Source organism: Cyprinus carpio, chromosome A8 (assembly GCF_018340385.1).
Source record: "Cyprinus carpio isolate SPL01 chromosome A8, ASM1834038v1, whole genome shotgun sequence".
NCBI classification, from domain to species: Eukaryota; Metazoa; Chordata; class Actinopteri; order Cypriniformes; family Cyprinidae; genus Cyprinus; species Cyprinus carpio.
The window spans coordinates 4,153,764-4,168,591 of NC_056579.1; the positions used below are offsets into that span (position 1 = coordinate 4,153,764).

Sequence of the window (14,828 nt, forward strand, 5' to 3'; positions counted from 1 at the left end):
TCACAGTGCGAGAAGAAACAGGAGACATCGCAAACTTCACCTGGAAACAGGCTCCGCGTTAGTTCAGAACAGAACCTTCCCTTTCCCCTCCACTGCAGACCATCCCTTCTATAAAACACGCCTTCACAATGCATTTCAGAGAAGCTTTACCGCCGCGCAGATGGACGCTGTTGATCTGTTTTCAAGCTGCAGAAAGGGCGACATTGCCAGAGTGAGGTCAGACAGCTGATGGCTTCTGGTTGTTGTTTTGGTTTGAAGTTTTGCATGTGAAAAAAAAATATGCATGGTCTATTTGTTAAGATATCGTATATGCTTATACACAGAGCAGATATAGGCAACACGAGATACCGAATATGCATATGGAAATTAATTTACAAAGCCTACGTAATCTCTAGACTCTGATTTATATTCAAGCAAGTGTACATGCCCTATATGTCAGTAGATACTGTTTAGTCATAACTAAACACATATACATGACTTCTTAATTAAATAGAAAATAAAAAACCCTTTATTCACAATTGTTCATATATGCATTTTCAATTTAATCTTTAATCATATGTATATATTAACTAATTTGCATGGCCTATGTATATTCATACACAAATGTGCATGACTAGTGTTGTTAGTATATGCATATGTAACACAATATGCAAGCTTTATATAGTGTTTAGAGACTGCATGTGCAAATCTAAGGAACTGTGCATAGACTATATAACCTAATGTGTGTGTGCATGTCTAAGCAATTGTGCATGGCATGTTTATTATATAGATGCTGTATGTACATTCAGCAGTCAAGGTGGCGTTGCACTGCAGTGTAGAATTATGTTCTGAAATATTGAGACACCCTATGCAGTCTCAGAATTAGAAGGAAATGCATATACAGTAAGTGTGACTGTTAAGATGTTGTCACTGTATGGACCCACATACTGGAATTACTGTACTCAGTCTGTACTGTACTCAGTTTTGTGTGATGCTCTATGTTCGGTTCTGAATGATGTTTTATTATTTTTTGTGGTTGTAATATATCTAATATCTGCTTTATCTTTTGGCATTTTTCCCATCTTCTCCAGATACCTGGTTGAACAGAGGGATGTAGAACTAAACATCAGAGATAAGTGGGACAGCACACCTCTGTAAGACTGCTCCGTTATTTCCTTTATTGTCTGCTGCGTCCGTTATGATGAAGCCCCTGATATCTCTCCATCTTTATCTTCAGGTATTATGCATGTCTCTGTGGACATGAAGACCTGGTGCAGTACCTGCTTGCCAACGGTAAACGCCATAAAGATAATTCATAATTAACCAGAGAGTTATAATCTGTACTGTATCGTCAGATTTTCACGATTAGGTTACAAAATAAACCCTGAAACCCTTAAATAAATAAAAAATAAATTATATATATATATACATACAGTACAGACCAAAAGTTTGGAAACATTACTATTTTTAATGTTTTTGAAAGAAGTTTCTTCTGCTCATCAAGCCTGCATTTATTTGATCAAAAATACAGAAAAAAATGTAATATTGTGATATATTATTACAATTTAAAATAATAGTTTTCTATTTGAATATACTTTAAATGATCATTTATTTCTGTGATGCAAAGCTGAATTTTTAGGATCATTATCACATGATCCTTTAGAAATCATTCTAATATGATGATTCATTATCAAAGTTGGAAACAGTTCTGCTGCTTAATATTTTTTCAGAACATGTGATACTTTTTTAGGATACTTTGATGAATAAAAAGTAAAAAAAATAAAAATAAAAAGCTATGTTTTAAAATATAAATATTTTGTAATAACAATATACACTACTGGTCAGTAATTTGGGGTCAGTCATTTTTTTTCTTTCTTTTTTTTAATAAAATTAATACTTTTATTCAGCAAGGATGTGTTAAATTGATAAAAAGTGATAGTAAAGAAAATATATTATTAGAATATATATTATTAGAATTTTTATTTTTTTTTGAATAAATGCAGTTCTTTTTAACCTTTTATTCATCAAATATATTAGACAGCAGAACTGTTTCCAACACTCATAATAAAACAGAATATTAGAATGATTTCTAAATGATCATGTGATAGACTGGATGTTACATGTGACACTGAAGGCTGGAGTAATGATGCTGAAAATTCAGCTTTGCATCACAGGAATAAATTATTTTTTTTAAAAGTATATTAAAATAGAAAACTATTATTTTAAGTTGTAATAATATTTCACAATATTACTGTTTTTTCTGTATTTTTGATCAAATAAATGCAGGCTTGTTGTAATGTTTCCAAACTTTTGGTCTGTACTATATAAATATAACAAACTAAACAAAAATATACATTATATATATATATATATATATATATATATATATATATATATATATTTATATTTATAAAATACACACACACACATTTTAAAATAATTTTTTAAATATTTTTTTATTTCAACAAATAATCAGTGAAAGCAGGTGAGCATACTTTAGAAAACTTTCAGGTGGTGAAACTAAATTTTATATGAGATTTTTATTTTTATTTTTTTTTAAATGCGGTATGTGATTTTTGTAACCGAGGTACTAAGGTTTAGCATGTCTAAACAATTAAAAAACTGTTTTTTTTTTTGTTTTGTTTTTTAAGTAATAAATATTTAATAACAAAGCTCATAAAATAAATGTAAACAAAATACCACAAAATATCACATTAAAATATATATTTTTTTTTTTTGATAAAAAACTCTTTTACAACACAAAACAAACAATACCCACCAAAAAAAAAAAAAAAAAATAAAGGCGAACTACATGTGCTCTTCTTGTCACAATTTTTTTTTTTTTTTTTTTTTTTGTAATACAGAGTTAAATATCACATTTTTGGTCAAAAAATTATATATATATAATGTAAAATTAGTTTAATTTTATTTCAACAGATTGAAAAGATGTTTGATTGTTTAAAACCTTTCAAGCTATAGTAATTTTATTTTAGCTTATAGTATATCCGTCATATATAACTCACTAGAAATAAAATAGATTTTGTATCCTCAATGATTTGTATTTTTTCTGTTTCAGGAGCAAAGTGTGAGGCGAACACGTTTGACGGCGAGCGCTGTCTGTACGGAGCGCTGAGCGACCCCATCCGCCGCCTGCTCAAAGAGTACAAGCGCATCACAGCCAAGGCCATGCAGAGAGACTATTACGACCAGTTCCTGCAGACGTGAGCACCACACACACACACACACACACACAAACTCTGTGTCACTTTCACAAACTCACTGATTGGTTCTTCTCCTTCTTGTAGGCTTTTGGAGCAGGGAAGCTACAGCGATGTGACGTTTATGGTGCACGGTGAGATGTTCAAGGCCCACCGCTGTATCTTGAGTGCACGATCAGAATACTTCGCCCACATGCTGGAGACCAAGTGGAAGGGGAAGAGTGCGATCAACCTCAAACATCCGCTGGTAGGCGCTGTTTCACTTCACTTTCTCGTTCTTCACTACACAGAAATCACCAGAGCGTCCCAAATGAAGAGAAGCCTGTGTCCTCAGACTTGTGAAATATAAACACACACTTGTGAGATATATTCTAGTTTACATTCCGCAGTTACATTTTTTAGTTTCCACCACGAAATGAAAAATAACACAGTAATTGTGACTCAACTTAATTTAAATTTTTTTTTCATGAGCACGAATGTGAGTTTACGTCTCACAGTTCAGACTTAGAATTCTGAATTTATATCTCAAATGAGATGTTGGCAGAATTAATGCGCTAACGCATGCAATTATTTTTTCAATTAATGCAGAAAAAGTTTGATTAATTAGTTCATTTTTAATATAACTCGTGATTAATAAGAATTTTAATCAATCAACGGCACTATATGAGATATAAACTCAGAAAAGTCTCAATTGCCTTTTGTATTTTTTATTTTTTATTCTGTGGTGTAAACAGGCTTCCATACAAATGATATTATGTCAGAGTAGTCCAGGAGGCGTATTATTTGCAGTGCATACTTTCATAGAAGTGTCACTTTTTCCTGAATAGTAAGTTATGCCACCTGTTTATCATTTAGAATTAAACATGAAATCATATGTTACATTTATTCATGCTGCAGACGCTTTTATCCAAAGTGATTCATCATAAAGAGGCAAATAAACACAAGAAGTTTTCTTCAGAAAGTGTTAATGCTACTGTTCACGTCTTCTTGAGCTGCTTTAATCATCTTCTCCCCAGGGTTGTGTTTTTTTCTTATAACCTTTTACTCCAGCATGCTTCAGACTCTCATGATCCTAACGTGTCAATTATAATTTCCCTTTTCAGGTCAATCCTGCTGCGTTTGGTGCAATCATGCAGTATTTCTACACGGGTGAGCATCAGACCGAGAGCAGGCGTTTATCTGGTGCCATGCAGCATTATTCTTCACCCTGTGTGCTGTCTATTTCCAGGCCGTTTGGATATAGATGTGAATTACGTGGAGGACTGCAAGCGTTTGGCGAAACAGTGCAAGATCAGCGAGCTGATTGAGGAGCTGGAAGTGAAGTGCAAACAGGTTTATGAGTTTGGTGAGGAGCCGGTCTAGTTCATACAGTAGTGTCGTGAAGCTGATTAGAAACTCATAATAATGTACAGTCAAGCTGTCATTTTGAAAAGAAGTTAGCTTTGCTGCAAGGTATTAACAAATAGTAGAGAACTGCTTTAAACTGTTTAAAAGGTTTTTTTACGATTTTTGAAAGAGGTCTCTTCTGCTCCCCAGGACTGCATTTATTTGATCAAAATACAGTAAAAACAATAATATTGTGAATTGTTATTTCAATTTAAAATAACTGTTTTCTATGTGAATCTCTGTTAAAGTGTAATTTATTTCTGTGATGAGCAGCTGTATTTTCAGCATCATTACTCCAGTCTTCAGTGTCACATGATCTTCAGAAATCATTCTAATATGATGATCTGCTGCTCAAGAAACATTTCTGATTATCATCAGTGTTGAACACAGTGATATTTGTGCAAACCTTGATACTTTTTTTTTCAAAATCTTACTATTCTTTGATGAAAAAAAAAAACAAAATAAAACAAAAAATTCTAAACAGAAACTTTTTATAAAATAAATATCAAAACCTTCACTTTTGATCAATTTAATTAAATAAATACATCTTTGATGAATAAAAGTAATAATTTACTTTGAACATTAATAATAATAGTAATAGTAATAATAATTAGTAATAATACACTTTTGGACAGTATTTATGGATGTATTTATTTATTCATGGGAAGTAATTTTTTTCTGATTATATTGCTATGCAACTTGTATGATCTATTTTTTGTAGAAATTAGATCAGTATTTGCATAAAATATTGTTTAATATCACGTCATGAAACCTCATCCATTAAGTAATGTTAATATATTGAATCTTATTTCAAATGAATAAAAAAGTGTGATGATAGCAGTAATTAAAAAAAAATCAATACAGAAAATCCTCAGCAGTATTAGTTTTGTATTTTATTTTATTTTTCTACAAAAAAAACTTAATTTCAGTATTTTGGGTGAACAGTTTAGAGATGAGTCGGTGAATCAGTTTCCCTGCAGTGAACCTTCTGAACAAACAGATTCATTATAACACATCTTCTCACCTCTCTCTCTCTCTGTCAGTGTCTAATAAGCCCGGGACGTGTGTGAAGGTGTTGACTCTGGATCCTCATGACTTTCAGCTGCAGGATGGGATGGCTCTGCTGGCTGACAGTGCACTTCCTGCGGAGCTGCGGGTGAGAGGATGCACACGCTCAGTCCTCACACTGAACACAGATAACCTTTTATCTCTAGGAGGAAAATTCATACATGAAGGGTCTGTGGCTGATTGCATTTTTTATAATTATGGGATGTGCGGTTGCCAAGCAACTGGTGGTTAAATTAGTAATATAAAAAATAAATTCAGTTCCTGGAGGCTTTTCACGTGATGCTTCCTCTGGGAGCAAATCTGCCTTGAGGACCTATAAATTCTGTCATGAAGATGTTTTTTAGTAAGATTTTCTCATGATTTTTACATCCAATGGAAATGAGATTTCTTATGTCTTTGGACATTGTTTTTAAAAGCTTGCAAAATTCTCCATACACGGTGTTCAAACATTTGGGCAGAGTAAGATTTTCATATTTTTATTCTGCAATTAAATGCATTAAATTGATCAAAAGAGATGGTAAAGATATTTAGAATGTCACAAAGATTTCCATTTCAAATAAATGCTGCTCTTTTCAACTTTCTATTCATCAGAGAACCTTGAAAACAAAAGACTCCACAAAAAAAGATGGATTTTTTGAAGGATCATGTGACAGTGAAGACAAGAAATGTTTCTTATATATTACAACAATTTCTGAAGGATCATGTGACACTGAAGACGCTGCTGAAATGATGCTGAAAATTCAGCTTTGCATCACAGGAATTAATTACATTTTAAAACATATTCAAATAGAAAGCGGTTATTTTAAATTGTAATAATATTTCACAATATTACTGTACTGATTAAAACTGTTGCTGTTTGATCTTTAGGTTGGATACGGTCAGCTTCCTTTCGATCTAACGGATAGTTTTCCGAGTTATCCTGACATCTGCTTCCGGGTGGAGGGCTATGACTTCCTGTGTCATAAGGTCAGTGTTTAACACTGCTCATCATAATCCCCGAGTGCTGTAGGTGTCTTCAAATCCAAATGCAGACATCAATCTAATATCTGTGTCTTTGGCTATATTTTAATTACTTAGAATCAATTATTAGAATGACAGTTGTGCTCTAATATTACATTTGTGCAGATGAATGTGTCTGTGTTTATGTGCGCAGGCGTTTTTCTGTGCTCGTAGTGATTATTTTAAGGCGCTGTTGGAGGATCATTTCAGCGAGGGGGAAACTCTGCAGGCTCATCCCAGTATTCCTGTCATCACCCTTCATGATGTGTCTCACGATCTGTTTACAAGAATCCTTTACTACATCTACAGCGATAACACTCAGGTACACACACACATGTGCAGTAAATGCTACACACAAGCTCTACACATCAAGAAGAGGATTGTTCGACGTCAAAGTTGCTAAACTTTCATTTTCTGTAAACTAAACACTGTGTAGTTCCAGCATAAACAAACTTTTTTAATTGAAATTAAATAAAAAATACTTAAAAAATTAAATAAAAATAAATCTAAATAGAAATATAAAAACTAAGAAATTAAAATAGCACATTACAAAATTACTGAAATTAAAAAGATTGAAAATATAAAAATAAAAACAGTCAAAATATGAATAAATTAATTGGCAAAGCATTATATTTTAATAACTAAAAAGTACTAAAATGACTAAACGATGAAAGCGAAGGCAAGTTTTATTGATATTTATGCTGTAGCTATTTGAAGTTAAAATAGAAATGGATTCTATGTACTGTAAGTGAAAGCAGCAGTATTTTATTGGTGATTTGCTCTTTACACTGTGTCAATAATGACAGATTCTATTTACACTATGTAAAAATGGCATTATTTTCTTTGCAGTAAAAAATAGATGCTTTTTATACTTAGTGCAAAAATGGCATATATTTCCACCTCAGTATAAAACATTACGCAGTAATAACATTGAGTGTAAATATCATATTTCTTGAAATGATTAAATGTATGCTGCCTTGTATTGGGACAGTAAAGCCATCCCTACACCTACCCAAAGAGTCACAAAATCACTTTCACAGACTTTTAAAAGAAGTGGACTGACCTGCCCAACTCTGAGTCCTGAGCCAGCTTCAAGAATCAGCTAAAAACACATCTCCTAAATCTAAATGTACCCCATAAACACTAATCAATAAAATTTTGATTGCTTCTATTGTCCTCATTTGTAAGTCGCTTTGGATAAAAGCTGCTAAATGTAAATGTACCCCATAAACACTTTTTAATAATAAAATGTTCATCAGGTAGGTTTAGAGGTATATGTAGGGATGTAGGGATACCTGCGAGACACTTTATTTCCATTTTTTAAATATTTCCTTCTTTTTCATTGAAAATAAATGTCTTTCTGATCTGATATGTGATGGCAAAGAGAGGAGAATGAGTGGATTTGAACTCGGGTCGATGGTGTCGAAAGATCCTGCGCTGTAGTTTACGCTCTACACCACTGAGTCAGCTGCGTGTCGTGAGTCTTGTGCCAAGCAGACACTGCTGGGAGGAGCTAGTGTAAACAGCCTCTGCCAACAAGATGGGCTATTTACACTTAGTGTTGTTTTTATCATGTTCAAGAGCTTCAGAAGTGCAGCGAGTCGTCAGATGTGCTAATGAAGCCTCTGTGGTTGTCCTCCAGCTCTCTCATGAGAATGTGTATGAGGTGCTGTGTGTGGCCGACATGTACCTGCTGCCGGGTCTCAAGCGTCTGTGTGGCAGGACTCTGGCTGTGCTGCTCAGTGAGGAGAACGTCCTGCACATGTGGAAGACCGCCAAACTGTTCCGGCTCTCACGTCTGGAGGACCAGTGCACTGAATACATGGCCAAGATCATAGAGCGGGTATGTCACAATACAGCAGCTGTGTTTCATTCATGGCTATGCTGCTTATGATCAAAATTCATCTTATTTACATTCATAATTAATGTCCCACTCATCCATTTTAATTTTAATATTATTATACAAATATTTTTATTTTTAATAAAGTTATCTAATATAAAAATAATATTTTATATAAATTTTAATAGTAATATTTTTAATACATATAAATGTAAATATAAAATATTTGCTAATATTTTTGTAAAAATACACATATACATTTTATTTCTATAATATATAAAATCATTTAATTATATAAATATATTATTATATTTTTATAATATTATTTATTTTTAAATATAAAAATGCATTGTTTAATATTAAAATATAAAATGTATTATTAATATATAATTCTATAATATAAATATAATTTTGTAATATTATAAACATTTTTAAATATAAAATCAATATAAATTTACATATAATGTATGTATATATATATTTTTGCAGTAATGTAAAAATATTTTTACATATAAATTATTTAAGAATTATGTTTAATTTTATATACAGATAAATGTATATTTTTATAATATAAAGATGTAAAAATATATTAAATATGTTTTCTTTATATAAAAACAAATATTTTATTTTATATAAATATACATTTATATTTATTTAGTTTAAATGTATTCAAATCGTTTTTAATATGAATAGAAATTATTTCCTGCAAAAAACATTAATTAAAGAATTAATGAAGTCCTGTTTGTTTCAGCTGGTGGAAAGGCCAGAGTTTGCTGATATGATCAGAGAGGATGCTGGGAATGTGGCGGCCAGACAGGAAACTGATTCCATCCCTCTGGTAGACGAGATCCGCTTCCATATCACCAGTAACGTTCAGACGTACAGCGCCATCGAGGAGGCCAACCAGAAACTCAGCGCCCTGGAGCTCCTGCTGGCCAGCATCGGGCTGGAGTGCTGAAAACAACAAGAGCCTCCAGCTCGGGGGAGAGAGAGAGAGCCGTCAGAGGCTTATGAAGCGCTTTACATGCACAATTAATCTGTAGCAAACTAGCACCACATTAGCAGTTACAAACTAATATGGTCGATTCTAACCAAAAACATGCATATATAGAGTCAAGAGGTGCCTGTTGTGATTCACTAAAGCTGTTTCTGTTGTTCTTTATGAACAAAGAGAGACGAAAGCTTGACATTTGGATTATTTCACTGGTAGTGAGCCTTACATATCAGAACAAGCTGATGTTAGCGTGATACACTGTTCAGCCTTCCACATGCATCATGACGGATGTAGCAGAATATTCATCAAGCTTTATAAGTTGTGTAGTGTTGTGAACACAGAGTCAAAACAATACGGTTTAGCTGTTACATCCCTGAATATGAATCGAGTCAGTGATTAATATAGGATGTTTATGATATATGATTTATTCACATGCATGTAAGAAAAGGTGTGCATTGAATAATAGTCTTTTTGAGAAGTTAAAATCTGAGGTGTTTTCATGATAGGACTGATAATTATACAGTCATGCATTTTTGATCCAAGAATGAATTACAAAAGGATTTGGTTTTGTGTGAAAGTTCACCATTTGTTCAAGCAAGTGGACGATTATTTATGCCTCTAAATGTGTGTTCACTCACAGATGTGTCTTCCAGCACTGATATAGAAGTTTTCCAGCTTTGTATCCGCAGACTTCTGCTAATGCGCCTGCAATATTTGCATATAATTACTCGATATAATCAGGAAATGTGCTCCTAAACCTGACTGTACTTAATCTTTCTCCACCTATACATTTTTGCTTCTGCTTTTGTTTTTCCTGCAGTTCTCTGATTTTATTTCATAGCCTTTTATTTGTTGTTTTTTATGCTGGTCTTAAAGCATATCCTGCACTTATCTGCTCAGCAGCACTTGATGTGTATGTTTATGTTTATGAACTATGTGCTCAGGAGAAAATCTGTGTGTATGAACTTTCATGAGTGTCTAAGTCATAGAATATCTGATGCGTTGGTTTCCTTTCCTGTGATTTATTGTGGGATACTCTGACTGAATGGGATGTACGTAAGTGAGCAAAAATAAATATTATTTAATGTACATATTACTTGTGGGTCTGATTGATTTACATTTGAAGAAGTCTGAGAACACTGGAAAAGCCATTCTGTTCTGCATTACTTGAAATTTAATATAAATGTCTACTAGAATTAGACATTTCTGAGCATATCATTTATTTATTTTTTGCTTTAATGACAGCAACAACTTAAGCCAAATTTGTTAACATTTATACATACAAACAGTTATTAATAAAAATATATATATATATTATTACAAATTGTATTAACTGAATATTTTGAGTAAAAATAACAGACATTTCAGAGTGTATTAGTATTAGTGTATTTTTTTATTTTGCTTTAATGACAGCAACACTCAACAAATTTGTAAAAAAAAAAAAAACCTTGGACCTAGAAATATATATTTCTTTCAATTTAGTATTTATTTCTATAAATGTTATTAGCAGTATATTTTGAGTGAAAAGTTGAACATTTGTCAAGTAAAAAGACAAAACAAGCTATATATATATATATAAATGAAAGCAACACTCGAGACATTTTTTTATGAAAAAAGCAACAAAAAAAAAATACAAAAAGTATATTTGTTTTGTATTTTTTCTTGACAGCAACACTCAAGCCAAATTTGTTTACATTTTGACCTAACAATAGTTTTTAATACATATTCATTATTAGAAATGTTATTATCAGTATATGTTGAGAGAAAAGGTTAAAATATATTGGGGAAAAAGTAACAACAAATTGCCTAGAATATTAGTAGGCTATTTTATTTTTTATTTTTTTGCTTTAATGACAGCAACATTTGTTTACATTTGGACATACAATAGTTTTTAATTTAATACAAATGCATTATTACAAATTGTATTGTCAGCATATTTTGAGTAAAAATAAATAAATAATTTGAAAAATGTTTCGAATAAAACAAATTAACAAATAGTAGGTTTTTTCCCTGACAACATTTCGACCCAGAAAGTGTATTTTATAATTCCTCATTGTGTGTCAAATTTTTTTGTTTTTTAATCAAAATCCTCAAAATGTCTTTATTTCCAATTTCTATTCATTGACAGCGCAAATGTTCAGTGTGGTTTGCTCTATCTTTGATTCACATGTAGTCCTGCAGGAGGCGCTCTGTATCAGTCAAACCCAAAGCCTCACAGTGGCACTGCAGGACAAATCTACATTAGTACTTGGACCTTTTCCACATTTATGAGGTTTCGTCTCACATTTATGTTATAAATCATCATAACAACTGTAAATGTCTGAACGTCCCAAAAGTTAGTTTATATCAGTAATTGGGTGTGGCAGGATTTCCAGTGTTTTTAATCAGCCCATAGAGATAAAAACAAATCTTTAACGTATTTGTTTTAATGCGTTTAAAACTTAAGGGAATAGCCGACATGTGAAGCATAAGTGTTTAAACTATTTAAAATACTTGTTTGCTGGGTTTTCATGTTTCTCCAGGCAACAGGAGGCAGAATTACCATGACAACCGAGTCAAGTGAGGGATGAAGGCCTGTCAGAGCAGCATCGCGTTTCTCTGACATCTATCCTGAGAGCCGTGTGTGTGTGTGTGTGTGTGTGTGTGTGTCTGTGTGTGTGTGTGTGTGTGTGTGATCCCTGAGTCACTGGCACGCCGTGAAGATACTAACTAGATCAGCGATGATCTCAGCGCTCGGTTCAGACCTACACCCACAGATCTCAGATCAGAACCACTACAACAACTCCCACTTCACAGCACTCGCTGAGTTCAGGCCTCCTTTTGTTCAAGAGGAATAATAAACCTCCAAAAACACATTTAGAGGATGAAGACAAGGTAATATGCTTTTACTCAGGCATCATCAGATGTTGAATATTTTTATAATATTATTAGACAATAATTACGTATAAATTAATCATTTTAATATAAAAATAATTGTACATTTTAATTTATATTAATATATTATGTATAAAATATAATAATGTTATATAATATGAACATTTTTAAATACACATTTATTTATTCAAATATTTTTGGGGGTCATCATAGATTCATATAGCGGGGTCAGAGAATTCCTTTTACACAGAATTACCACTGTAACCTTATTTTCTGCCAGAATAAAAGGAAAATGGCAGTTCAAAGTCTGACAAGTATAGGCAAATATCCTTAACGCCTAAATACTAATCAAATATTAAACAAATATATATTCAAAATGTCTCGTATGTCCTCCTGCAGCTTTTAAAAGTATGGTTTCCTTGAGTAGAGAACTGAGAATCCAGAGCGTATTTCCAAAAATCTTCTATTTTCAAATAAGGCTGATAAATCAAAACTAAACTTTTTGTTGTTGTTGTTGTTGTTGTTTCCATATCAGCATTTATTAAATGATTATTAAGTCATTTAATAAAATAATGTTGCTGAAAAACAGACCAAAGTAACACATATGCAGACACACATTTACATTTTTTGGCTTTAATTTCTTTAAAAGGACTTGAAGAAAGTTATTTTAATCTGCTAATTTTCTGTTTTATAGCTTTAATCACAAATAAATTTAATTCTTTCCAAGCAACCTCCAGGATTCATGTACCTCTGGTCAGGAATCACTTCCATGAATGTATTTCCTGCTGCGATCAAAGCATTGTTGGGAGGTTGGAGTGTCGTAGTTCTCCTGCATTGTTCTAACAGTTTAAATCGAGCACAGCATGTGTCAGTCTATGTGTATAACACAATCTCGTGGCAATTTGTGAGTATTTTACATTTTGGCGAATCGGTGGCTTGTGTGTGTCAGCATGTGAATGAAATCTTTCAGTATTCCCCAGCTGTCCTGTGACACAAACAGAGCGCATGTGAGGCCGAAAGAGGCTTACTGTGGCGGCACATGACTCTTCCCACAGTCCACCTGCTTCACATGTCTAAAAATACAGCACAGCAATCTCTAATCAAAACTCCTGAAGAAAATCCAGCCACATGACACCGGGAAACTAATGCACAACTAATGACAACACCAATAATTAACAAGAAACAATGAGCTCTTTGCATACCGCTGCTTAGAATTCAATTAAATGCAAGCAAAGAGATCTCATCACATGCACATGTCAGCATTACACAAGCTGAATACAGCTGGACTCAGCACTTTGGAGCTGAGCTGATTTACTGCTATTATTTTGGCACGGATAAAAAACAACCTGTTCCATTGCCTGGCTCTTTAATCTCCTCCTAGGTGACCAGCGCCTCCAGAGACCGGCGAGGAAACCTGGCAACCCCGTTCACCGCCACACACTAAACACTCACATACTCTTGCTGGGAACTATTAGAATTCTTGTTGACTTCAACATTGTCTTAATGCTCAGGTCATTCAAAGTGCCTCATATGGGAGAGGAATGAAGACAAAAATGTTGAGTTAAAAATCATATACATATATGAAATGAGTAAAAAAAAATCAATTTAATAAACTCTGCAAACTAATATTCATATTTACAATGCAAATGGAGATTGGCATTTTGGATATTTGAATTACAAATGTTCATAAAAAAAAGTAATTTTATTAGAAAAATATTGAAGCAGCAGTAAAACTTGTAAACTGATATTTTATATTTAAAAAGACAACATGTCGGTTTAGGTTGGATTTATTAATATCTGTTTACAATAGATACTTTAAAGTATTTTAAATACAGTAAAAAGGGCATTGCGTGTCATTTAAAGTTGGTTGATATACTAATTTTATATCATTATAAAATATAAAAGCATGAGATGTATAATATATAATCACAGTGTATTCTTCCCGTTCAGTTGGTTGATATGTTAATATTATATTCTGAAAGACAGGGTCGTCCCTTTAGCCTTCATCTGGACAACTTCCTGTCACAGGGTTTCAGTCACCTCAGAGCAGCCCGCAATCTTGCAGTTTTAACAAAAATTAGAGGAATGCTGCCTTAAATAGGGTTTGTCATATAATTAATGAAATTAACACCAGGTGCAAGATTAACACCAATAACTTGGAGGTGTCTGTAAGTTATTTTTCAAATATCTCATTTAAGATTTTTATGCTGTGCTTCAGAATGCAATTAAATTATGAAATATGCTTTAAAATACTGCCCTTCTACTCCTGTTAGGATAACTTCAAATAGGACTAAGCAGTGACCTTGAAATTTAGGAAATTGTAGGTTGTTCTTTTTTGATCTCCACTGTATAATCACAGTGTATTCGGACCATTCAACAAGTATTTTAACTAAATCCTTGCAGTGATATATTAAAAATATTGTTTTCTAAAGCATGTAACACATTTGTGCATTGACAGATTAAATATTGC

General features: G+C 32.7%; 1 protein-coding gene across 1 annotated transcript; it reads left to right on the forward strand.

Annotated features, from left to right (window-relative positions):
* Window positions 1–121: 121 nt before the first annotated feature.
* On the forward strand, window positions 122–10,573 carry abtb1 (ankyrin repeat and BTB (POZ) domain containing 1). The gene is made up of 12 exons (XM_042761666.1): window positions 122–216; window positions 1,071–1,133; window positions 1,217–1,272; window positions 3,056–3,200; window positions 3,285–3,444; window positions 4,301–4,346; window positions 4,426–4,542; window positions 5,627–5,739; window positions 6,519–6,617; window positions 6,805–6,972; window positions 8,293–8,493; window positions 9,242–10,573. Exons 1-12 carry the CDS (start codon window positions 161–163, stop codon window positions 9,446–9,448), a joined length of 1,431 nt encoding a protein of 476 aa, XP_042617600.1. The 5' UTR covers window positions 122–160; the 3' UTR covers window positions 9,449–10,573.
* The last annotated feature ends 4,255 nt before the right edge of the window (window positions 10,574–14,828 follow it).

What these genes read in the sequence shown, in the direction of transcription:
- abtb1 (XM_042761666.1), top strand. Translation starts at nt 161, where the DNA reads ATGGACGCTGTTGATCTGTTTTCAAGCTGCAGAAAGGGCGACATTGCC. An exon ending in CAAACAGGTTTATGAGTTTG is followed by an intron (nt 4,543 to 5,626) that starts GTGAGGAGCCGG and finishes TCTCTCTGTCAG; the next exon opens with TGTCTAATAAGCCCGGGACG. An exon ending in TCTACAGCGATAACACTCAG is followed by an intron (nt 6,973 to 8,292) that starts GTACACACACAC and finishes GTTGTCCTCCAG; the next exon opens with CTCTCTCATGAGAATGTGTA.